The 26,823-nt window shown below is 42.2% G+C and overlaps 1 protein-coding gene across 1 annotated transcript in view; it reads right to left on the bottom strand.

Annotated features, from left to right (window-relative positions):
• Window positions 1-26,823, bottom strand: part of LOC120659924 (ankyrin repeat-containing protein At5g02620-like) — a 48,711-nt gene that overhangs the window by 3,331 nt on the left and 18,557 nt on the right. The window contains exons 7-9 of the mRNA XM_039938191.1: window positions 16,782-17,117; window positions 15,920-16,117; window positions 96-372 (exon numbers count right to left, since the gene is read on the bottom strand). Coding sequence (XP_039794125.1) covers window positions 96-372; window positions 15,920-16,117; window positions 16,782-17,117 — 811 coding nt within the window. The remainder of the gene's footprint in view (window positions 1-95; window positions 373-15,919; window positions 16,118-16,781; window positions 17,118-26,823) is intronic.

The raw sequence follows: 26,823 nt of genomic DNA, 5'->3' as shown, positions 1-26,823 counted from the left end.
GGCGGGCTTGCTCCAATGGAATTTTGTGAATAAATTATGTTTATATTTCAGAAAATAAATAGGGTAATTAAATATATACGCATAAATGTTCTTACTGGTGTTATCAGCCAACACGGCTTGGTGCAGAGCAGTGCCATGAATGGAGATAGAGATGGAGGCTACTGACAACCCCTGATTGGCAATTTTGTTGATGACATGGTCAAGACCATTCATAACAGCGATGTAGAGTGGTGACTGCATTGACATATTTGGCTCGTGGGCACATCTTGGATCAGCATCCAATAGCGCTAGTGCTGAATCGGAGATTCGATTCATCACTGCAAGGTGCAATGGTATATTCCCTTCTTTATTTGCAGTTATTACAGGAGACCCCTGAATTCAAGTACTGCTCAGTAAGTAGTTTTGTTGTTCCAGATGAAAGCAAAATAGCCAAAAAAACACAACACAGCCCACGCAAATCAAATGAATATGTGATAAATTATTTCACTTTTCTTATATACAAAGATCACTTGTTATGTGCTACTCTCTACATTGTCAATATTATTGAATGTCAAAAAGTATTAGTAAGGAAATACTACCTACATTCTTAAATATATGACACCATTGACTTTTTTGTTCATTTGACTTTTCATCTTTTCTATGCATATTTCTGGAAATAGATATCGACAAGTCAAATCTAAAGTACATTTGATGATAAATCTAGTGATACTTATCTTACTTCACTGAACTTATTGAGTAAGTAAATCTTGGTGGTCAAAATTTCAGAAAAAAGCCAATTGTGTCATATAGTTAAGAATGGAGGTTGTACAATATTAAGGATGTAATGGTTAGTGCAATATTTATAATGTTACGTATAAAACATATCGGGAGAATGTGTATTTTGGGCAATACAATGGTCTCATATGTAATCGAGGTACAATCCACATGATGGACCGAGACTTCAAACAAAATGAAGATGTATACTAATTTTTTAAAGATTCGCAATGCACAGTTCTTGTAATATTACCTGTGTATACTATGTATTGTTGGTGATTGGTAACCTGCAATTTTCTCACAATGAGAGGGAAGACATAGGGGCCTACCCGGCTAGCAACTACCGGATATTGAAAACTAAGGACACACTGACAAGGAATTATTCAAGCTCGAAGATAGAACTATCCCTTGGTCCTATATGTTAGTAATAATTTAATATATGTATATTATAATGGATGTTTATGTCTAAGATTACTCATCAGGAACTTATGATATGGTTGCTTGAGGGACATCTGGATTCCTCGTGCCCCTTGAGTTTCTGTTCTCCAATTCGATCACTTCTAGACATATCTTCAATCCTCTATTTATATAGTTGGGGATAGGTAGTCTTGATCACACTCTGTTAGGAAAATCCGTCACTTAAGCTTAGCTAATAATTTGTGCCTCTACTAGATATGACTTTTAAGTCATGGCCTCAACTTCTAGAAACACTAGAAAGAAATGGACATACCATTGTAAAAGAGTGTGGCAATCATTTGTTCACAAGATCAAAGATTGAGTTAGGTTTTCTCTTAGGACCTGAGATCAACCACTAGGAGCTTGCCTGTATCCATCTCTCATTGTCGGCTTTCATTTTTGTGCATGGCCCGTTCCATTCCCGCATGGAGTACAATCTTAGATGCGCCAAGCAATTCTAATTATTGCACAATATAATAATTACATTACAATTCAAGCAAGAGGGAACATGTCACATGCAAGTTGAACTTTGAATCCTATGACATGTTTCCTCATGGTTGAGTTGTAAAGAAAGGATCATATGGAACTTCAAGTGCATGAATTAGTTATGCCTAGCTCACGGTCATCATGTCTGACTCTATGTTGGAATGTAAAGAGCCATGCACGAAAAGGAAAGGTATCAAGTACATTGAATTTGGGGCCTCAAGAAAATACTAAACTTAGTCTTTATCGTGTGGATATATGTGATTTCCTCAATCTTGCATCCAAAAATGTCTTGACTCATTCTTGCGTCCAATAATGTCTTGAACTTTCCATTTTTATAAAGCATGAGTTGATGACTTATATGTCCGGTTCACTAGAATGCTGCATTATGCTTATCAAGCAGGTACAAGATATCCATGAGGCATTAGCTTTCGTTTAGTGCTAGGTTTTATAGCTAGTACGTGAAGAGAAGTGCAATTAATTGCTGCTTCTAACAAGCATCGGTCATATAGGCTGCGGGCAGTGTGTTCTTCACCTGTCATCTATAACTTACATGTGACGGGAAAAAAATACTGCTTGTCACCAGTAATCTATTGTTGAATGTGATGGGCAGTATTACGGCAAATCACAAATTAGTGGCGTACTAGGACTTACCTAGGACATTTGTGATAAGGGAAAGGTGGCGGTCATTGGATGTTGTCCATCACTTCTACAAGTGATTAGTGACTTTTATAAAAGTAATGGACTTTTACAAATGCCTTGGAAAAGTGATGGACAACATAGTTTGGGTTTGTCTGACAATATTCTATCAGTTTCTTTGGATTGTGTATCAATGATATTTTGGAATTTCTATGACATACTACTAATTAATATTGAAAACATTGAGTTGCTCCGTTGTGTCAACTAGAGGTGCTAACAAGTTTTGACCAAAACGATACTTTGTACTTTCATTGGTGCTAACTAGAGGTGGTAACTAGTTTTGTCAATATTTCATTAATCCTGTGGGTCATTGACCTAGGGTATGATTACCAAGGTAGTACTAAATACATTTAGTTGTAGTATTTGGAGATATAGAAGATTACAATTTTTGTCCTTGAGTAAAGTTTAATCCGTATTTTTAGGTTGTTTTGCATTTCTAACATGATTTAGAACACTTTAGTTCTAGTTAGTATTAAGTTTTCTTATATAAGTACTGATTGATATTGGTAACAAACCATCTATTGCTGCTATTGACTGTTTGCACTTCTTGTCTTTGTGAATCCTACATACTATTCAGACTAAAGTCAATCTATTTACACAGACAATCTAGAAGATTGAAGGGAGAAGAATATCCACTTACGCAGACAATGGTGGACATGAGGAAAATGATTTAGGAGAAGAGGAAGGGTTGGAAAGAGATTTTTATGAGGACCATCGTTTGCCTGATTCATCTTCTTGCTCTTCCCTTGCCATCCAACTGTTCCAGATTGACCGATGTTGATAAAAAGGGGGATGTTTTTCCTCTAAATAAATAGATGTCCTCCCCAGATGATTTTCCTCTAAATAAATAGATGTCCTCCCCTTCTTCTCCATATGCAACGTATATCAAACAAATATGTTCTGATTGACTGAAAGAATCTGTATCTGACAAAGCAGCTACTTCAAAAACTCTATTGTTGTCCCCTACAAAATTCAATTTCCCCCCTTACTAGCCTCACACAAACTCAATTACCAATCCAGAGTGTGCTTCAGTTCTCAAAGGAGGTTATGCCGAGGCATATGCACCTCCTACCATAATATCGAGACTTACCAACACTAATATTGAGTTATCCCTTTCTTAATATAAACTATTGACAGTGTCAAGATACTGAGTGTCTTGTCCCGGCCCATGGCGTGTGCCCGGCATAGCGCCCGCCATGCAATCTCGAGAACAAGGAGTGTGCTTGGGGAAACTTTCCACGTGGTTATAGGATATCACTTGAGTCCCTCACAAACAAGCATGGAGACCTATAGGATCTCCATCTTCAAGGTGTCTAAGGACTATAGAGCCTCCATAATCAAGACAAACAGAAGTGGAGGGCATTGCTCTTCCAGCGCCACGTCCATCATGAACTCCTTGCTTTGACATCTTGGAGAAGCTTCGCAAGTCCTTTAGCAGCCTCTAGAAGGATTCAATGTGGATGCCTCCATGCTCGAGGATGACCACAAGCACTCTCAAGCATGGAGGCCCCCCAGAGTACCCTATAACCATGGGTCCATAGACACCCCAACTTTGCTACACGCAAGGTGAAAGTGCATCTTTGGCCCTTGTGTGTTTTTGTGATTCAATGACATAAACAATTAAAGAACCAATCAGCTTGTTGAGTTTGGGATAGGCTTTTCTTGTAAATGATAAAGTCAAGATCATATCATACAAAATCATGCAAAAGTAACAAAGCTATGGAATGCAAAGATCGAAATAAGCAGAAGATACAGTGATGCAAATGAGTTTGTATGGACTAATTGGTTTTTTGCTTGTATAATCAAAGAAAAGTAAAAACTGCATCATGATTGATCAATAATACGACATTCGGGAGAAAGGTGATCGAGTGCTTAGTTGTTCAAGAAGAAGTTCATATAGAATCCTGTCTGGTCACAACATCAATATGGTGAAATATAGTGAAATGAACACTATGTGGAGAAAATAGAATTCATGAGTGCATTATGGTGAGAAGAGGTAAGTGATCAAGAACAATGGTGAATCCAAGGGAGTTGAATATATGTTGCTTGATCACAAGGATGGTATTTTAATTAGGAAAAAAGATGTTTGATCATGTACTTAGCAATTCTAGGAAAATTAAGGTACAAGTTTACTTGGTCACAATTTTGTTATAAAAGCATATATTAAAAAGCAAAATGTGATGGTATTGAAGAAATGGAATTCAACGAGTGCATATTATTATTATTATTATTATTATTATTATTATTATTATTGTAATGCTATGTTTGATAGAGGATGGAAGGTGATGAAGTGTTTGCAATAGCTTGGTAATGAGAATCTAAACAAGTGTGAAGGGCAAGCAAGTGGCTTGGCACAAAGGAATGATTGTATGATGTAGCAAGTGTTGGCCAAACACCAAGGCATGAATCCAAGCCATGTTGAGTCGCATGATTCAAAGCATCAAATCATTGTTGAATCATGATGAATCATGGTGTCATGTAGACATGAAGTTGTAGATATTTGTCAAGAAATCCAAGGTCACTAGTTCAAGGATGGTGTTCTCAAGAGACCAGAAAGGTTGCACCCTCATTTGGTGGGAATTGAAGAGAAGTAACAATGATCAAGTTAGTCAAGCTCAAGATGTTATGTTATAGTTTATCATTAGTCTTGAGTATAGGCATGCCAATCTAACAAGGGGGATGTGACACCAAATGGTTTGACTAGTCTCAGTGCTCAAACTAACAAAATCTAATTGTTAACTTGAGACAACCATTTTTCACAATATATGCACTAGGTGATCTTAGAGATTGTTGTAGATGAGTTGGATAGACCTCTATACAAGAATTCTTTAGAGTTCATGCTCACCTAATTAGGGATTCAAAGTGAGAAGTTATATCCTTTTTATCTTGGCTTTGTGTTCTGGTTCTATTCAAACAAGTTTGATCTTGGCTCTACCGAGTTATCCTTTCTATGTTGGATCTGCATTTTAACCCACTTGGCCTGGTTCAACTGGGCTTGATGTTGGTTCAACCATATTATTAATTACTCTATTTATTCATGGTAAGTGACTCTAATCAACTGGGTTTGACCTAGCTCACCCGCGATCTGTCGGGATAGCACATACATCTAGGTTTTGGGGGATGTACCTCCCTCCCCTATCCTTCTTTGACTGCTGATTCGAATACGAAGAAAACACTCCAAGAGCCCATAAGACCTCTCCCCACTCCCTCTTTATGAGTTCTCTATAGAAATATAGTGAGTTGTGTTGGGAGGGTGAGAGTCTATGAGATTGGGTGATTGAGAACAGGAGTGAGCCATTCACATTTTTGTGCACAGGTGACTTCCTCAAACAATCATGAAGCATTTGTTATCTTACAGGTGAACCTCCTGGACCGCAAGGCATTGCCCGATTAGCTCTCTAGCTTATGGCGAGCCATGGTAAGTTTGTGAAGGCATCAATCTCACCTCCACAAGGGAAGAGATCAATATATTGAAGCAAGAAAAAGTGTTGAAAGAGATTTGTCTAAAGTGCTACCAAGCTTCTCAATAATATGTCCTTCCTTGGAAGTACCGAACTTCAAGAAACAAAATGATGCATTCCCTCCCTTGGTTGGCAATGCATCTTTTAGTTCTTATGGTTCATCTCGTTCATACTCTTGTTCATGTTGAGTTTTAGGATTCTAGGCTGATCTACTTGTTCTGAGCTTTTTAAGTGCAAGTGTTCCATGGTTTTCAAGCATACACCTTCCCAAGATTTTGGCAATTCTTGAATTCACTTCTGTCCTCCCATTTTGAGATTAATTTGAAACAATTTTCTGATCGCTGTTTAACTAGGTTCTGGCTGGCTTAACCACGAAACCTGGTGGAGCCATGTTGGAGCCGGTTGAACTGATTCAGAATTTTTTCTATTTTATTCGATTAAATTTAAATCCATCTCGTCTATTCACTTCGCTTTAGAGCAAGTATAGTAATGGGTGAGATACCGGCGAAATCCGACGTGGAGGTGAGAAAAACAGAGAGAGAAAGTCGGGCGGGCGACTTGCTACGTGCTCGCTCTCCGCCGGCGGAGAGGCTTGTGCACACTGCTATTGGCTTGGTGAGGAGTGCTACATTGAATAGATGTGGGACCTGCCTTCATCGAACGGTGCGTTGGCAGCCTCCCAGCTGGCTGCTGGCTGGGACTATTAGCTTTGCTCTTAGGTGATATCAGGAGATCTTTGATGGGAGCCGTCCTTGGGAGTGGCCCCGGACCACCATCTCTTGTGTGCTCTTGGGTATGTTGTCGGCTCTCGACAGCCCACCGAGGCCCACAACGCCCTATTGTCGTAGCCCAAGGCTGCAGGGATGAGTATAGTCTTGTGCCTTTGCATTCTCGGTGTGCCACCAAGCCTCGGGCAAGCCCCAATTGATTGGGCAATGTCAGGGCGCTGACTAGTTGGCAGCCATTGGCCAAGGGTAAGAAACTTTTTTTCCAATCATCCCAAATAGTTGTGCACTTGCAAGAAGGTCATCGGTCCCTTGGAGAGGTGTTGATGGCTGGATTCACCACCAATTTCCCCCTCCTTCGATGTACCGCTCGCATAGCCATTCCGCGACTTCTTTAAAGGGGAGGCCTAGGCTATCAAACTAGGGGCTACGGTTGACGTTGCACGGTTCTGTACAAGATGTAGGGTGGGGCATGTTTTGTATCTGTACATCATGTAACTACTCATATCAATCTTGTACTAGACGGTTTAGATAGAAACCACCTGAGTAGTACTTGAGGAGGACTTTAGGCGCCGCACCGACCTAGGGTTTAATGTAACCCTGCTCCCCCAACCGATACAAGGGTGGGCGGAGACCCTTCCAAGGCATAGAATAGCATAGACACATCTTTCATTATCCCTCAAGCAATACTAACCACCACACAGGACGTAGGGTATTATGCAACTCACATCCCGAACCTGTCTATACCCTTGTATTGCTTGCACCATCGTGTTCCTGATATTGGCGATCCCTACGAACAAAGTACTACCAAAGGGTATCCCAAGGTACGATTGCCGATAAAACACTAATAGCCGGCGCCCACCGTGGGGCTTATCTCCGGCGAACCCGTGGTGAACTCGATGACAGTAATCATCAACTAGGTGAGTTCGTTCAAAATATTGATACTAGATCATTCTAGTTTCTTTGACGCAACTCACAATTTTTCTTTCTTTTCCCCAATCCGCGTGCGCATGGTGTGGGTCTCCTCCAATCGAGCGCAGGGATGCTACATCGATGGAGTAGTGCGGCATGCAAGGGTGAGACAGATGATCGTAGCCAACTGCATGTCGCAGCTGCTAAAGGTAGCACGTAGGGGCAGCGGAGCAGGTGGCTCTCCCTCACAAGCGCTGCGCTAGCACCTGGCCACCCAGTCGCGTGCTGGATGCACATGGCCCAGTGCGGGGCAGGCGGCCCATTGTGAGCATGCGGCAGCTGGCTATCCAGTCAGCTTGGTGAGATTGGTTTGCAACTCGCCAGGTTGATTTAGGCTTCCTCGTGTTGCCGAGTTAAGGTGCCATCCGAGGCGGAGAGAAAAAAAAATCAATCTAGACATCAATCAAGGATGATACTCCCTCCATTCTCTTTTGATAGTTCTATTTCACCTTGATATAGTGACCAAGAAAAACAACCTTACTTATCATATAATAAATGCAACACAAACTTTTTTGTTGCTCATCCAAAGTTTTAACTGGGAACTCCTCGTTACTAGTGCTATTTATTATCATAGCCCAAACCAATAGCAAATATAACTAGCATTTGTGAACATTTGAGTTTTTGAAATAGGACTATCAAGAATGGAGGGAGTATGATGTTGCTTCTCTATCCGTGCATCATGCCAGAACTGGGGAAATTGCTACTCACACATCAAGAAAGCTACCAGTAAAAGGTATGACTACTCGGCTCGACTCCATATCGTGTCATGGCTAAGACTACTTCGACTACTCCTCTTGGCTATTTTACATTAAAAACTAACCAAGAACGGGCCTCACATTATCACAACTAGTCGGAATAACTCCGCCTAGTTGGCTTCATCAACAAACCGCCGCGGCTCCATCAACGACCGATACAGTTTCATCGACAACACGTCCAAAAATCAAGCTAAGTGACTTATACCTTTTGTAGACTTGTTCTTCACAAGATCGACTAATTTGTCGTGCATGCTCCCAACTGCCGAGCTAGTCTGTCCACTGTATAGGCAGTCGGGCTGTCCCTTTCTGGATGCGCTCCGCGCGCGTTTTTTTTTCCCACCATGACACGTTGCTTTCTTGGAGAGTCGATGTTGACTCTGACTTCCGAGTCCTTGCCCAACCCCACATCCCTCTAGCAATTCCTGAGATAACTTGTATGGTTCAGACCCCAATCGTGAAACCTTAAACTCTTGCATGTCGCGTACATGCCAGTCTTCCGAGCAATGTTGCCTGTGTTTAGCCATCATCCTCTCCGTGAGTAGTGGTCAGCGAGGTTAGGTGTGTAGCGAGACAGGGCAGAGGACGCACATGCGTTCTATTCAGTGCCTTGCTAGAGGGAAGGGGAGTCACACACATTTTTCATACAACCATACACTTCGAGAGTTGTTCATTACTGAGTAAAACTCGGTATCTTCGCATTATTCTACATAATGTATGCATTGCCATTTTTTAGATTAAACTTCAGCTCGGTACATCTACTATGGCTTCATTTGCCCCCAGGCTCGGGGGCTAGCACCGCCTACCACTCGATGTGCCTTTGGTGGCTCGTCTAGCTCGCAAGCTTGGGGGCTAGACGCGACATCGGCGGCTCGTCTAGTTCCTATGCTTGGGGGCTGGACGTAATAAGATACTCGACGCGACATCGATGGCCTGTTTAGCCCCCATTCTTGGGGCTGCGCACATGAAACTTTTGGGAAGATACTTATCATAGTCATTTTTCAGGGATTCATTCCAATAAAGAGGCATTTGGAATTTCTATCAAATCATGCACAAATCTGGATATGCCATGATATTTTTGGATCCTTTTTCCCAAAATCTTGGAATTTGGATAGAAGGCTTGGGGGCTACTTGGTACGTATCCTCAGGCATTTATTTTTCAAAAATATCTGAAGACTGAAATAAAAATTTAGGATGGACCTTCAGCCTGATTCTTTGATTCAACCTACGGCTCGGGGGTTACTTCATATGGACTGCGACTATTCGTGCACCCCTTATATGAAAATTTTTCTGAAGATTTAAAGACTACTCAAGAACGAGCACCATGCAACCTAAGTACCGATCTTGAGGTACTCAGAAGGCATGTCTTACGTGAAGGTCACGAACTACTCAACAATGGCTTAAGAAGTACTCGAAGACCTGCAACCACTCGGCTCTGAAGAGCTCGGGGGCTTGTCAGACCTAGGGCCACGGGATACCTGACATGGCACGATCCCATTTGAGATGTAGGGTAGGGTATTTTCTGTATCTCTACGTCATGTAACTACTCATATCAATCTTGTACTAGTCGGTTTAGATAGAAACCACCCAAGCAGTACTTGGGGAGGACTCTAGGCACCGCACCAACCTAGTGTTCCATATAACCCTACTCTAAGGGTATACCTAGGTAGGCTTGCCGGTAAAATACCAACATAGGCCTCAATGGAGGAGGTTATATTAGACTCTAAACAGATGCGACGCTCTCCCTTTATTTCCACTGGTCATGGACTCCCGGTGCAGTAGAGCCCACCTGGACTTGTGGGAGATCAAGGTCTGGGCAACTTATCCTCCGTAAGGTTTGAACCTAAAGACAAACTGAATATCTCATCCGCTAGGGCAGCAGCTAGCGGGTGTGTGCCAACCCTCCCCAAGATGTCTCCGGATAACCAGTGCATTGTTCCCGCTCTCAGTGCTTCGCCCACTGGCGCCTATGCCAACCATATATAATTTATTCTTTTTGTAGTGTATGACCCCATCGTGTTCTATAGCCCTAGCATGTCCCAACACTGATGTGGTAGCAACACTTTCAACAGGGCTCACCATGGCATCAACCTGATCACAACTTCTAATGGCTTGTACAATGTCCACACTGCCACTCAGTCTATCGCTCTCAGTAATGCTCAGCTCCAACCCAGTCTGTATCGTTGACTGCTAAGTCATATTTTCATTCCCATTGAAAAGTCAAGGTGAGGCCCTCTTCCCTTGATTTGCATGAACTTTATCACTCAGATTCAATATCAAACTACAATCAACATAAATTTTATCACCTAGACACGATATCAATGTATGATCTGCATGAAGTTCATTCGTGTTTACCAATGAAGTTCAGAGTATTTTGTTATTGCATGAAGTTCGCTAATCTAGCTTATATTTGAGACAATTTCATAACATTTTGTAGAGTTATTAGTAGAGTAGATCATTGATATTATCATGCATCATAGTTATCTTTGAACTTCCATTGATATTATCAGGCATCGGTGGTTAGTAGAGTGCATCATTATTGTGAATGACTAGTAGAGTGCATCATTATTGTGAATGACTAGGTTGATGCACTCTCACGTCCACACTGAATGCATGTGTTTTATGCAATTCTTCTTTCGTAATAATTATAAATGCCTCGTGGGAATCAAACCTGAGACCTCTTGCCTCACGCCCAACTTACTTGCCACCCCACCTACGCAGCACATGTGACTCTACATGGGATGTCTTCCTTTTGAACTAACCCGTGGAGAGCCTTTTAGTTCGGATTGGCGGTACCAACTAGGACTAAAATCATTTAATCCGGGTTGGTGATACCAACCGAGACTAAAGAGATGGGCACTTTAGTCCCAGTTAGAGTCACCAACCAGGACTAAAGATCTTTAGTCCCGATTGGTGGCTTTAACCGGGACTAAAGAGCCCTTTCGTCCCATAGCCATTGGAACCGGGACTAATGTCCATATTGGTCTTGGGTTCAATACGGGCTGGAACAAATGGAAAGGATCAAAGACCCTGAAGCTCATTTAGGCCCGTAGATGTATTCGGTAAGTTTCGGTTACTAATGACGACCGTATGCGACTAACGTGTATTTTGAAGGAAGTAATATTTACAAGTTGAGCTCATATGAAATGTGAAAAAAGACCCCTCAAAATTCATGATCAAACGAACCACAGACTCAATTTTCAAGATTAAGGACCTTTCAAAATTCAAGTGTCACAAAGAGATGAAGGACACTTCATTTAGTTTGAGTTTTATAGTTTTTAGTTTGTGATCGTACTATTAAGAAGGGTTCTCGGGTTAGTAGCTTGACTCAAATCAATTTGGCCCTAGAAATCTCGCATACTTGCTCAATTCAACTCAAGACAGCTCAAAGAAGCCAAGAAGGAAGAACAAGAGCTCGAAGAAAGAAACAACTCCAAGTCAATTCAGCTGAAAACAAAAAAAAGATGGTAGCACCGGTTAAACCGACGCCAAGGCATCGGTGCAACCATAGCGCACCGGTTGAACCGGTGCCTAAGCTTCGGTCTAACCGAGCTGTGCAGTGGGGATCAAGTGGAAAAAACCTTTAGTGTGACCGGTTGAACTGGTGCCCCAAGGTCATCCGTCGGTCTAAGCACTGTACCATTCTTCAGAGAGCATTTTCTTGGGGATGAAAAAAGACTCATCAGCACCGGTTACACCGACGCTCTTAAATCAAGCACCGGTCTAATCACCATACTATTCTATAGCAGCTCAAGATTTTCTTCAGCACCGGTTACACCGGTGCCTCACAGGAGCAAGCACCGGTGCAATGACACAAGCCTGCACACTTTGACAGCAATCCAATGGCTACTATTTGGCTTCAGTGTGACCGGTTGAACCGCTGCCATACCTGCGGTTCAACCAGTGCCTATGACTTGTGTGCACCTTGACTTCCAACGATTAGGGGTGCTTCTCCACTCTATATAAGTTGACCCCCTGGCTCATTTATGATGCCTTTGATGCATTGAATATACCTGAGGCCACTCCAGAGAAGAGAAGAGAGTGCTTTGAGCCATTGGATGAAGATCTAGTGCTTGCAATTGATCCAAACTTGAAGAATTCAACCATTCCTTGAGTAGCAAGTGTGCTAGAGCTTATGGCCATCATAGTGAGGGTCAAGTGAAGCCTTGAGAGCTTGTTACTCTTGGTGTTTGACAACACCTAGACGATCTTGGTGATCGGGAGGTTCTTGGTGGGCTCTTGGAGATTGTGGGAGCCCCAAGAAGAGAAGATTGTACATGGTGTGAAGCTCACCATTTTGGATATGGAGAAAGAGCATTCTTAGTAAATACTTGCTTCTTGGTGAAGCAAGGGAGCGATACCCTTAGTGGGTGCTCCAATGTGGATTAGGGGGTGTTGGCAGTCCTTAGCCTAACAGAATAAATCCGCAAGCGTACGGATACCGATGTAGCTTTCACCCAGGAGTATTCCAGGGTATCGAATCTATGAGGAACGAGAAGTATACTGAGTAGTGATTCTTGTTTATCCCGGGGGTATGACGGGAGTGAAGAGGTCCAGATAAGATAGGTAGAGGTAGTCTAACATCGTACTACTAACTACTCTTGTCAAGAATACTTGACTTATACTCTAGTTGCTTCGGCGGCCTAAGCGAAGGGCGCAGACAGGGGTGAGAAGGGGCCCAACAAACTTTTGGAAATCCTACTGCTATGAAAACATCCGAATGTGGTGGACTACAAAGGATGGACAGGGCTGTCACCACCTGCCGCCTACCACTGCGGTTCCGTGGGGTGGAACACAACCCAAGGTAACTAACCAAGTCTAGGTACCACACCTAAACTATCGAGTCACTGACTTCCGCCTCACATTAAGACAAGAAGAAACCTCAAATAAGTAGAACATGCTACTTATGCAGACAAGGGATCCCGCAACTAGAGAGATCAAGTATTCAAGTACTAATAAAATAAAGGAGAGAAAGTAATACTAACGAAAGAAGAGGAAATTACTCGAATTGAAGCTTCATTCCTCGGAGGCACAAAGTTGGAGAGGGGCCGACACTCCAGCTCCTCTCTGGACTCTCACCTCGCCTCTCTCCCTATTGCTAAAGATATGTGGAGCACTACGCTTCACCTTGGACTTGCTCCAATTCACCGTGTCTTGAAGTGAGGGAGGGGGCTCCTATTTATAGTGCTCCGGAGGTCGGTTCTTGAGACCGCTGCAAGTGTACGCAACTACCTTCTTGGCTTACACTCCACACGAAAGGGCAGCTTGAGATGCTGCAAAGTGGGGCCGGCCAGCCTCCCCTAGGCCGGCCGGCCTACGATCTCGGCCATTTGGCCACCACTTTCGAGTGGACGCTCCTGATGCTCCCTGGAGGTCGGTGCAAAAGGCGGTTTGCTCAACCGACATTTCTTGGGCCGGGCGGCCTGGCTCTGGAAGCCTTTCGGCCCTCCGTTGCACCGACACGCTCCTCAATGACTGGAGATTACTCCTGGATGGGTAGTTATCTTGTGCTCTGATCATGGCACATAATTCCTCCATTTTGCCTAAGGGTTCAAGCTTTCCGATTCCAACTCGTGCATTCTGGGAAACTACCCATTGGAATGGCTTGATTTCTCCCTCTGTATGATACTGGTAAAATCTCATGCCAAGATTCCACCGAAAGTATGCCGGTCGGCCGGATTCGGGCCTTCCGGTCCAAACAATGTCCGTTTTGGGTCAATTTTGGATATGTTGTTCCTGAGATTAAATATGCACCAAAACTTGTGGAACTCATTAGTAATAATGGTTATGGCATGGTTATGACCTATATTTCATGAAATCAGGCGGAGCGTTGGCGGCGAAAATCACCGATATCGACCGCCAACATGGGGGAGTATCAACTCCTCGATACCACGGGAAAAAAATCTGGTTGTCTCGTGTCTCTAGCATTTATATTTCTAGCATTTCATATCTCTTGTGCTTGCTTTGTCTCTTGCTTGGTAGCTCTTTGACTAGAAGCTTCTCATGATAGTTTGCTCTATTGACTAGGTTGCTTATTTGCTAGTGTGATTGTCCTAAGGGAGATTAACATGTTAGTATGCTTACCAACCTAGGATATTGATGCTAGTGTGCTCTAGTTGATAGGATCAACCTTTGTAGATTGGGCAACATTAGTCTAGGTTAAGGACTTGCTAGAAATTTGAAAAAGTCCCAATTCAACCCCCCTTCTTGGGCCTCGATCCTTTCAGACCCTTTAATTTCTGTAGTAGTGAATGTAGAACTGCAAAAGATGCCTACCAAGATTCTATGTTTCACAATTCTTCATTCTAGTGCTCTTGGAAAACAATATAATTGGACATGACTACGATCACCAGCAGCCATGACCATAACTCATGGTTGCTGGTTAGGTCATGTCCAGTTCACTCGGTGGCACGTACAAGAATCAAGCAGGTTGGAAATAATGATTATCAGTAACCTAAGCCAGCAATTATTTTTTTGGGTTAAACTTGTTGATATGTTAAACCTTATTATTTTGTCTGGCTACAAGCTCAAAGCTTACATGGATATTAGAGGCGGAGTTATGCCAAACAAGCCCTTAGCTCAGTCAATTCCAACCTATTATGTTTTCCCATGTACAGTTTTAATTTGTGGCTTGCTACATCACATATCATGGCAGTAGCGATACCTGATTTACTCAAATTGGCTGGAATGGCATAACAAGTTCATGATTATGTGGTTGCTTGAAAAAGTATCCGATAAAGCTGTTGCTTTAAATGCATTCGCAAATTGTTCTTGTCCTGTTATTACTGAACTAGATTAATGATGCAATTGATATGTCTGACCAATTGCAATTTGGCGGAACTGATTACAACTGGGCACAAATTAGTTGCAATTGGACATGATATAGTTGCAACTCAGATCGACTCGGTTGCAACTGGACGCGAACCAGTTGCAACTGGGCGATAACTAGTTGCAACTCAGGCCAACGTGGTTGCAACTGGACACGAACCAGTTGCAACTCAAATCGACCTGGTTGCAACTGGACGCGAACCGGTTGCAACTCAGACTGACCCGGTTGCAACTGAACACGAGCTAGTTGCAACTGTACACAATCCAGTTGCAACTGAGAGGGTGGGTGCATTCTCTATACAAAATGCACCCAGGTTAATGCAATAGTGTTGATGCCCAGCCCAAATTATGAATAAACATAACTTACAGGATACAAATCAATTTTGCCTAAAAATTGCAAGTTGAACTACTCCAACTACAGATAGAAGCACTTTCTAGTTTTTCCTAACTCAGATTTTTTCAAGTTTTACTATCAGTACCAAAAAACTAATAGATTCTGACAACGTAAACATTATGTTACTAGGTTCACTATGAGACCAACTATAATAATATCCAACCTTTTCTATTTGAGATAATCAATTTTATGTATGTTATTGATCAAAATTCTTATATTTGTGGATGTAGAAGGCAATATAATTGTTAAAAGCAATTTCTGCCCAAATTGCAGCATAATTTTGTAAAGAAGACCGAGATTACACTTTTACTAAACATGAAACGCTACATTCAGCATATTAGATATTTAATATAAACCACAATATGAAACAAATAAAAAGGACTGTCATTATTTTACCAAAATCTTGAGCGCGTCATTTATCTGGATACAGTGGTCAATGTACTCGCTGAATTCCTTGACGTATGCTTTAGGAGTGGTCCATTTTCCTTCTTTTGTACAATATTCACACAGGGTATGGGCCATATTGTACGTGCCTTGTATTGCTGCCTCATGCAGCAAGGTATTTCCTTTATTGTTTAACATAATTAGCGGTTCCTACTTACAAATGGAAATGTTAATACAGTTGAATTTCCTGGTAGGTTGACTTTATTTGGAAAATTCCAATGCATTATATCATGCATAATAAATGAGCACAACGACATCGCACAAAGTTAAAAAGAGAAAGACGATTATAAATCTCTATGTCTATAGACATGTATATGGTCTCGTGTCCAAAGCTAGGAAACCGTTTCTCAAGTTTAGGGTCAACAATGGTAAACAACACATATGCAATTAATCATAAACAATACATATAAACAACAAATTGTTTTAGTACCCTAGGAAACAACAGCACAATACAAAGCATTGTAAAATTTATTTCTACGTAGTCTCAAATATGGTGACAGGTGACTCTTGGTTTGACACAGCAGTGTTTACATTGGGAGATATTGAGGAGATGGTGGATTGACTGGATTCTGAGCCGACACAGCTTAAAGGTATGGTTATCAATATGTTTATATTATTTGCCCGCTGATTTTTGGATTGGGGATGAAGGAGAGGAAGCCCAGCAATATTTTGGTCCCAAAACTGCTATAATTTAGAAGCCCAAGGAAACGATGAAGCACTTGCATTGAAGGCGTTGCATGTTAAGGGTCATATTAATTGATTGCATTAGAATTGAAAAAAAGACAGATTAATATTTTTTTTGTGAGATACTAACCTGTAAGTTAGCTGGCACGCCACTTGCCCATGTCACATATCGCAAGAGATGCTGAACAAGTTCAACTTGGCCTGTTTTCACAGCTAGGTGCAATGGCGTGTCTCCATCAACATTTTGGCTCACGATCAGCTCCACATCCAAGTTCATAAAAAGCAGGGTGTCCTGGACAAACCGATCGTGACCATGTGCTGCAGCAATGTGAAGAACCGTATTGTTTCCAGCTGTCACGGAGAAAACTGCATCCGGGTTGGAAGCCATGATCTCAATCAGGCATACTATGTCCCCGTTCTCTGCTGCTTCACGTAGTTTCTTATATACATACATATTCTTTTGTACCTGCAGTTACAAAAATGTTGCAGTTCAGTTTTCCTTTTCTTTTTAGTAACAAAACACATTTTATTATAGGCTATCCGATCCCTATTAATTACATCCCGGTGTTATGAAATCGATTACCACAGGCGGACCGCTAAAGTGAAACTTGTGCGTAAAATGTCATCATTTCCATAGGTATCTCCTCCAGTGGACCGTTTGTGATAATGCCATTCCCATCGGGGATAATGGACCCGGCGTTTCAAGATGACCATATCATGCGCTGAAATCCTATAGGATTCACCTCCCTTCATGCTATGCCTAGCTACAAGCTGACCGCAATATCATATCTGATCTTAGTGCAGGGAATATTGCATGGTAAGCAATCTTTGCTAGCCAGCGATGAAGGGTTGTGTCATGCGCCAAGAGGACAAGACTTGGGCCCAAGCAAGGCCCCATAAGATCGGGTGATGACTGGGCGCTAATCGGCGAGTAGCCATCAGCAAAACGTAGGAGTGTCATTTCCAATCATGCCCAGAAAGTTGTGCACTTGTATGAAGGCCACTTGTCCCAAGATAGCAGTTGAATTTTAAGTTGCCTAGTTGTTTTCTCATCCTCTTGATCTTCCATTTGCATAGCTCCCCACCTAATTCTATAAAGGGTGGCATCAGCCTCGGAGGACGATGATGGAAAATACACATACACTCTTCCCTAATCTCTTGTTTTCTTGGGCTCTCGACGAGCTTGATCGGTCCCAGCCAGACTTGGAGAAGATCTACATCCCACATTTGTTCACTCATCTCTTTAAACAATTCATTAAATATACAAATCGTGACTTAGGGCTCTTAGCCGCCCCAAGGCTAGGACTTGAAGACAAATTGAGGACCTCTCCATGTTCCCTTTGCCGTGCTTTCATCTTCTAGGGCAGCAGCTAGCAGGTGTCAACCCTCTTTGGAATGTTTCGGGTACGATCACTATGTTGTCCTCGATCTCAATGTTTTGCCTGCTGACTATAGGCACACTATGTAGGGGTTGATGTAGTCACTGGCTTCCATTTGAGTCTATTGCCACACCGGGGACACACTAAAGCTATAGCACTTCCTCTTCCTATACATGGATGAGGAGATTCAGAACTGTTGTCACCAACATAGTCCCAACTACACCAATCAGGAAACCATGTTCCTGCCCATGATGGGTGCAAGAGGCCCAAGGCCTCAGCGCAATGGTTGTGTAGGGGCTGTGCTTTCCTTGGGAGGAAGTTCCAAGGCTGGAAGTACACTAGATTGAGTGCTTCAACACCCTGGAAGTCGTTCCGATTCCCTAGTGGGATAACTTTCAGTCCCCTAATGAAATCTCCATAGAAAGGCTTTACCGACCATCCATTTCCTTCGTTGATGCAGTCCCCACACCTCCTGCGGACGATCTTGGAGATGAAGTCCATGGAGGCCTCATTGGTAGAACGCATCAACATTGACCAATACAAGAAGCACGTCCGGTGGTACCACCAGCACAAGGGTAACTCACGATCACTCGAGTAAGTTGACCATGTTATCTACTATGTTGAAGCATCGGTCAGGATGATCCGCCCCCCCCCCCCCCCACCCCAACCCAACCCACTAGGTAGGTCTGTATTTAGAGGTTGGCAACCCACCTGGCTGTTCTAGTTTAGTAAGGTTGGTAAAAGGAGGTATGATCCCTGCTACCTAGCTAATGCTCAGAACATCACACACATGTGGAAGTTCTACACTTGTGGTGGCCTCCTTGCATGTGAGCTAAGATGTAAGTATCCCTACTAGTCATGGTTTTTGCCATCAAATTCTCTGGATATGGTTTGGCGCTGCTGTTGTATGTAACCTAGTGTTGTTTCTATGCATACATGAACCTATTCATGAAAAAAGAAGGCAGCTCCCTATAATTTTCATGCTTATTCCACCTTCCTTGTGAAGGCCTGGTGGTGTTGATATGGTAGTGTCAAAACCTAAAACTAGATATGGTAGAAAGTGAGGAATTTTCTAGTTACTAGTGGTGGATAAAGGTGAGCGAGATTCTATGTCAAGATGTAGTGTTTTATACATAGGTGCCCACACCAACAAATTAATCGCTGATATGGACACCTCTAATCCCCTATCTCATTTGAACTCCAAAACCATGTATATATAGCTCCGGTGCATAGATCGAGAGGTGTATGGGCTTTTAGCAAAGTCGTGCCATGATACCTTGTTGCTCTTCCCCAACCTATTCTTGCATTAAGAAAGGGGGGGGGGGGGTGATTGCCTATGGCAGCAAGTCCTTGAAGGGACCAATAGTACGTCATAGCATTCCAGCTATACTGACCACAAACTTGTCGATGACCATGGTCGGGGATCCTCAAGACGGGCTTCATGTTCAGCATAGCCAGTGACCTCAGGGATGCTATCAAGCGTGCATCTTGACATCTACATCAAGAATGCAACTAGAGCAAGATGTTATGGTGTCGAGCACCAAGTCGAGAAGATTAAAATATACTAGACACATTGGGCCATTATTACTTATTAGGCCCAACACAAGAGATACATAAAAAGAGAAGTCTACCAAGGATGGAATATGCCCGGCGGGTAATGGCCATGTAGATGGTATGACCATGGAAGCGTTAGTAGAGGATGGGGTGCAAGTCTTGGCCTGCAGGCATTCCATCATTTGCGCCATGGCACGGGTGTCCGTCCTCGCCTCATCAAAGATGTGGTCCTCCTTTGCATCATCCTCAGCATTGACTCCCTTGGTGGCTTTGAATTTGTTGAAGGCTGTGTCATGGCTGTAGTGGTTGGTGAAGATGCAGGCAACCATCTCTTCGGTGACTAACTAACCTTTTGCCACAACTGGGCATCCAACATGGCTGATTGGACAATCAAGTGAGATACCAGCTTAACCAGGAGAATCATACTGGCACTCAAAGAGGGTGGTGGTAGGCTAGAATAGTGATGGCGAATCTAGGCTAGGAGCTCTGCATAACGATAGCTATTTCCTGCTCTACCTACTAGGAAACCATCACCTATTGGGTGCCTAACTCCACCTAGGCACATTCTGCAGTGTTGGCATCTAGCATCTACCTCACTAGGTTTAGGTATTCTCCACCCTTCGGACTCGTGGTAGCATCACGGGCTCCTGCTCGCCGACCGCCACCTCATGATGGCACAAAACAGCTCATCAACATTTACTGACCCGACATAGGTTGCCAACTCATTTTCACAGAAGAACATGTCCAGCTCCTGCTGCTCCAAGGCTTCCTCCCTCTTGGCTAGTTAGTCCTAGAACATCAAAAGCGTCCATAAGTGTTGGCCACCAAAACATGCTGGTTGGTAGCCTATCCCTGGATCGTCAACCATTCTTCATGGCGGGCATGAGCAGCTTCTGCAATAAAAGCACAGCATGAGCAGCTTCTGCAATAAAAGCACATCGGGGGTGCCATCCAAGTTCATAGGCTCGTGGCCACAATAGAGATGGGAGACAAACCTTGTTTGATTATAGTAGGAGGAGGGCACACACCTTGCACCTCCGATCCCAGGTGCACGGCTATCAACCCTGACTCCAACTATGCCCCCCCCCCCCCCCCCCCCACCACCACCACCACCATAGAGCTATCGTTGCCCTCTAGCACCACTTCGAGAGCCAGCGCAGCGTTACTAGGCATTCTTAGCACTCTGGCTTGTCCATCCATGGTTAAGTATGGATCAAGTCACAATGCTGTGTTGGAAATTTGTGATCTCAGGATAACAACCTAGATTTGCATGGCAAATATTTCCACAAATTAGAGATAACATACTAAATAAGTCATGTACCGTGATTGGCAGGTACACCAAATGTTTCCATCTATAAGTCGGCCCCGGTCCCACAGTGCTGTCTATAAATATGAGACAGAGGGGTACCCTCTGCAACCCTAATCAGTTAATCTCGCGATTAGCAAAACACCAATCAATTAGGGCACTGGAGGGGCTGGAAGCGCGACTTCCTCATCTACTTCGTGGCAGGCACCGACGGGAGTTGCTGGTCATCATCGACATCAAGATCTTCATCAACAAGAGATCTAAGTCTCTCTAATTGGTGAAGATTAAACTCTACTTCATCTACATCAGCCCTACTACTACAACTACAGAGGCGTTTATGGATTCAAAGGTTCTGGTCAGTATTAATCTAATTAATTCCGCATTAAGTAATTAGTGATCATGATTAGACTAAGCTAAGATCCTGTTCATGATTAATTAAATCATAACAATCGGTATCAAGAGCCTTTTTAGTTCTGTCATGATCCTAATAACCAAAGCCATCAGTTTTAAGCCTCTGTTAATATCAGATTGGATCTGTTTATGCCCAACTACATGATCAGATTGGTTTTCACGTGACCTCAGTTCCAGATTGGTTCTGTGGTGCTACAATTAGTGATGAACATATAAAATTTTTCATGTTTATGCAATTAGATCAATCTGGTTGATCCATTAGTTTTCGGATTAAACCAAATTAGATGCTTCATGCGAACATTCATCAGGGACCAGTTAATCTTGTTCGGCACATCATGTTTCAGTTCAAGATTCTAATGTGCTTGAATAATCAGTGCTGTACTAGATGGTTACGTGATCAATTAGTGCCTAAGTACGCAGACTGAGGGTTATCTGCATGATTAAATGCAATTAGATCTAAATCATGTGTTTAATTAAGTCCTAATCATGCAATTAGATCTAATTGATTCAGATAAGTCAAGTTTAAGTTGAAATCTTGATCTGTTTATGCATAAGTGTCCCGGATTAGATGCAAATCCTTATGCTTAATGCTAATTCATGTTTAGACCAAAGGCACTTTACTGCTATTTCATGATTAAGTTGAGTAATTAAGCAATTAGGGTTTCGGTTCTTAATTTTTGCCCAAAATTAAGCCTCTGTCCACTGTTATTTCCGCAATTGAAGTCAGATCCATGAGTTTTCTTGCATCAGTAAGCAATGAGAAGGAGAGGATTGGGCAAATAATGACGAATGAAGCAAAACTCCCAATTTTTATAACCCTAACCCTAAGATTGAAGGAGTTCTTACCTGGAGGGTGCATCTGAGCCATGAGATTAGGCGCAGGACACCCCAACGGAGCCCCTCAGACGGGGAGCCGCGCGACTCGGTCGCACGGCAACCCGGCGAGAGGGTCCGAAAGGGCGTCAGGCGAGCGCATCAAGTGACCGTCCAGAGCCATGAGGTGGCAGCGCCGGCGAGGCACTCGCGGCGCACGCCGTGGCACGCTGCATCAGGTGGCAGCTGCAGGCCAGTGCCCCTGCAGGGCCTACGCCATCAACTCAGCGGGGGGACTCGGTGGCCGCAGCCCCCACAGAGCTGCACGCGCAGCTCAGGCCCGCATCAGGCGTGGCGGACCCGCGGCCAGCTCCCAGGGGCAGGCGCACGGCGCTGCCTGCCGGGCCCGCCCACATGAGGTAGCGGCGGCCAGCCAGCCCACAAGGCGGACGCGCGGTGGCGCTGCTGCCTGCCAGGCCCGCGCGCGACGCACGAGGTTCCCCCTACCACCGGTGGCTCTGCTATCAGGAGCTCGACGCACGCGGCAGCCGGCCCGAGCCTAACCGGAGGCGCGACGCTCGGCGTTGTGTGCAGTGCAGCACGCCATCAGACCGGCGCCTGTGCCATGAGGAAGGAGCAGCGGCTCGAGCTGCTATCTGAGGGAGCAAGAAGGGAAAAAGAGTGAGCTGTTAGGGTTCCTTCGGACCGAGATATCCTATTTATGTGAGCTGCCATGAGTTTATGACCATCCGATCGGAACGGACGATCCAGATCGCTTCACATTAGGGTTTGTGGGCAGATGGGCCAAATGGGCCGTATGCGCAGTTTGGGCCGCGCGCAAAGAGTTTTATGGGCTGGTTTTTATGAGCCTTTAGCCCACTTTAAGTTTTAAAGCCTTTTCCATTACTGTTTTAATAATTTAAGTTTTATTTCCTCATTGTTTAAGTTAAAGGCTTTCATTAATTACTGTTGCACCTATAATTACCAGCTTTATGTTTATTTAATGTCCATGAGTATTTATTTCATATTTGAGATATCTATTGTTTATAATTTTGCAAATAAGTTTATTTCTTAATTTATCTATGATAGATATTTCTCACTTATGAATAGTGATATTTTCCATAATTCTGAAGTTATATGGTCAATTTAAAAATAATTATGGAAAATCATCATTGATAATGAGTTCAATTTCAGGCTATTGATGAGTCTTGTTTTTCAGCACAATTAATTCATAATGTTAGATGTGCTTGTTAAATGAGAAAAAATCTAAAGATTAATGAGCCTTATCTTTTGTAAGTGCAATAAAGTTTAAATTTTCAGTGCAATTAAGTTTAATAAGGTTTTATGCACTGATTATATAATGCAAAGTTTAAGATTTTATAAGGCTTATATCTACAGTGAAATTTAATCTCTTTATGATTTATGTGTTATTTCACTGCTTAAGTTTGAGTTTAAAATTCCAGAATAAGTGTATTTGCCTTAATGTTTTCATTATGCTTTATTGATGAACATTGCATTAGTTCGCATTGTTTAAGCTAAAAAAAATATATGTTTTCCACCATGTACAATTAAGATGCTCTCTAATCAAATGGAACCATCGAGAAGTTTGATTAGAGTACACTTGTAATTAATTCTGACCATCGTTGTTTTAATTATGAGTTAATGATAAGTTTCGTTTGTTTTCCCCATCGGTGATGCAAATTGAAACTTATGGCATGTTTTTTAATCAGACCATCGTAGGGTTAATATTGTGCCTTTTATGTGCATCTTATTGTATAAGATTAATGAGACATCATTCTATAATTTTTCAGTGAGTTATAAGGACTTACTAAGTTCCATTGAGGCCCTTTAATGGGACCAACTTTCCTAAGTGGAATAATGAGGTGTGTGCAGTTCTCAGAGTTCTGGACTTTGATTATGCACTTTATGAGTATAAACCTGTTAATCCTTCTATAAGTACTGAGAATCATAATGAGCAATTAAGTTAAAAAAATAACGAATTTGCAAAATTAGTTATAAAACATTCGATCTCATATGCCATAAGGGGAACATTTCCTTATAGGAAGGATGATAGGGAACTAAGTGTTAAGGAGTTTATGAACTCCATTGAGAAATGTTATTAAATTAATTGTTCCAATTTCCTCATAAATAAGCTGTCTACCTCACGTTATGATGGGCACAATGGACTAAGTATACACATTAAGAGCATGTACAATATGGCTGCTGAGTTGAAAGCACTTGGCAGGTTCATCTCTGATGATATGCTGGTGTCATATCTTATGGCTTCTCTACTAGAGAATTATAATAAGCGTGCTCAAAATGTGGATACTCCAGTAAGATATAAGTTATGTGAGTCACTTTATCAAGTGCAAAGGAAGGATAATAAAGTTGTCTCATAAGCTCTTTTAAGTTAAAGTTTCCCCTAAATTTTGGTGGATTGATTGAGATGCATTCCCAGTAGGTCATTAAGTCTGACTCATAAAATCAGGGGAGTTCAAGGGGAGCAAAGTTTAATGATGATGATGATGAAGAAGATGTTAAATGCTTCGCATTAGTTTTATATATTTAGCCATATTTGTTTTCAGTAATATGTGATTTTGAACAATTGTTAAGTTTTGAGATAATAAGTATATCATCATTGTTGATTTTGTTATCTTGTCAAGGAATTATTTTATTTATTTCTTGCATATTGTGCAATGCTTGAATAAGTTGTTGATGAGACATTGTCGAAATTGTGATATTATTAGTTAAATCACATTTCGAAGGGGAGAATTGGAATGTCTCATCAAGTATAAGAGATACTCCAGTTGTAATGTCTCATAAGAATGAGAGATACTCCAATCATTAGATGTAAGACTATAAAGAGTTATCACCATATTTTATTTGCCCATAAAGATTGATATTCAAAAGGCTGAATTAGAAAATCGGCTCATATAAAGGGTGAATATGATGGAGAACGCTCTAAAAAAAACCATTGTGACAGGAGAATTTCTCCATAAAGCCAATTGTCTCAAATAAAGTTAAGTGTGACTTTATTCATTATTCTGGCCATCGCTGATTAATGGATACATGTTCACAAACTTTTGTTGCTCTAGTTCATTTTAGCCATCGCTATTTGACTAGTTCAATGAAGCTCGAGACTTTTGAAGTATGGCTTATATTTATCATTTCTGGCCATTGCTGTTTGGTAAATATTTGACCATAAACTTTGCTGCTCTTGTTCATTTCTAGCCATTGCTGGTGTGAGCTTGATTAGTAAAGGAAATTGATCAATGGTATACTAAAGATAAAGAACTTATGTCATGATGAGCTACCATTTATGGATATCCTAATAAGTCTGAAGGGTACCATTTCTATCACTATAATTGTCTCAACTATTGTGTTTCTAAAGGAATGCAAAGATCAGTTGTTTCAACTGTTGTGTTCTTAAAAGAATGCAGAGATTAGTGGGAGTCAGTGGGAGCCCACAAAGGAGGAAGAGATGATTTGGAGAGATGTGGGCTTAGTTACCCTGCATCGATGATTCAAGTAGCAGAATCTCATAATATTTAACTCATGCCATTAGTTAAGTAAACCTCAATCTTAAGCTGCCATATATTTTGTTGAGGATTCTCATAAGTTGATTAATCCCAACATGAATATGTGATATATAATAACAGTGGATGTTGGCATAAAAGAATGACCTCATTCGTTTTGAAGGTCACTATAAAGGAGGCCATAAATTGAGTCTATGAGCTTTAGTATAAATTTGTGATGGAATCAAATTATATCTTGCCAAGATCAAGATTCCGAAAGAAAATTAAAATACTAAGCTTATAGCTTACCATGATTAAATGTTCATGGATAAAGGTATGTACTGAGATTAAGGTGGAAAAGTTACTATCCTAATACTTAAGAGGATGATGCTTTACTAAGTAAAGTGGCGATTAGAATATGCTACTAATGTTGAGAGATTTCCTATCATCATTAAATTAAATTAAAAGTAATATTGGCGAAAGCCTTTATGTTTTGGGCATCAATGTACACTAAGATTAGACCAAGAAAGTGTTAGGATCATCACTTGAGATGTAAGTTGTCTAAAGTGATACAATAAGAATAGCGCGAAAACCTTCTCCAGCTTGCTAGTAATCGACAATGGCCGGTTGTCGTGGCAGGTCAGCTAGTCACCACTGCGATTGACAACACCCTTGCCAAGGTGCTAGTACTATCTGTGCTTCAGCATAGAAGCAGACCAGCACATTCACTAGAAAAGCGGGGACAAGGTGCATTGGATAAAGTACAACACCACCGTTCACCTAGTCAATTTGGTGTGCAAAGGTGGGAGATCCTATCCAGGACTGGCTGCATCTCAAGAGGCATGGTTAATGGAGCCTTCGACCTCTCTTAGCGCTAAATGTGTTCTAGCAAGAGCGACGCATTCTCATTAATACATTGCACCAATCCGGGCACCATTCATCCCACTTATTCCATTGCTCTAGTTTGATGCATGTCAAAGATATGTGAATTGCTCAATGATGGTCATGGAATTGGGGCTGAAGTAGATGAGATTGATGTAGTACATGCACAACACCATGACGAAGAAGGGTGAGAAGAGTGAGATAAACCCAACAAGATGAAGCACTAGAAAGTCACTACCTGATCATGCTACAGATATGGCACCTCGCTGCTAGCATAGAACAAAGTTGCCCCATGCTGGTCTTCGAGCACCA

This window comes from Panicum virgatum, chromosome 2N, assembly GCF_016808335.1.
Source record: "Panicum virgatum strain AP13 chromosome 2N, P.virgatum_v5, whole genome shotgun sequence".
NCBI classification, from domain to species: Eukaryota; Viridiplantae; Streptophyta; class Magnoliopsida; order Poales; family Poaceae; genus Panicum; species Panicum virgatum.
The sequence above is the reverse complement of the archived record's forward strand: the minus strand, read 5'-3'. Positions and strand labels throughout refer to the sequence as shown.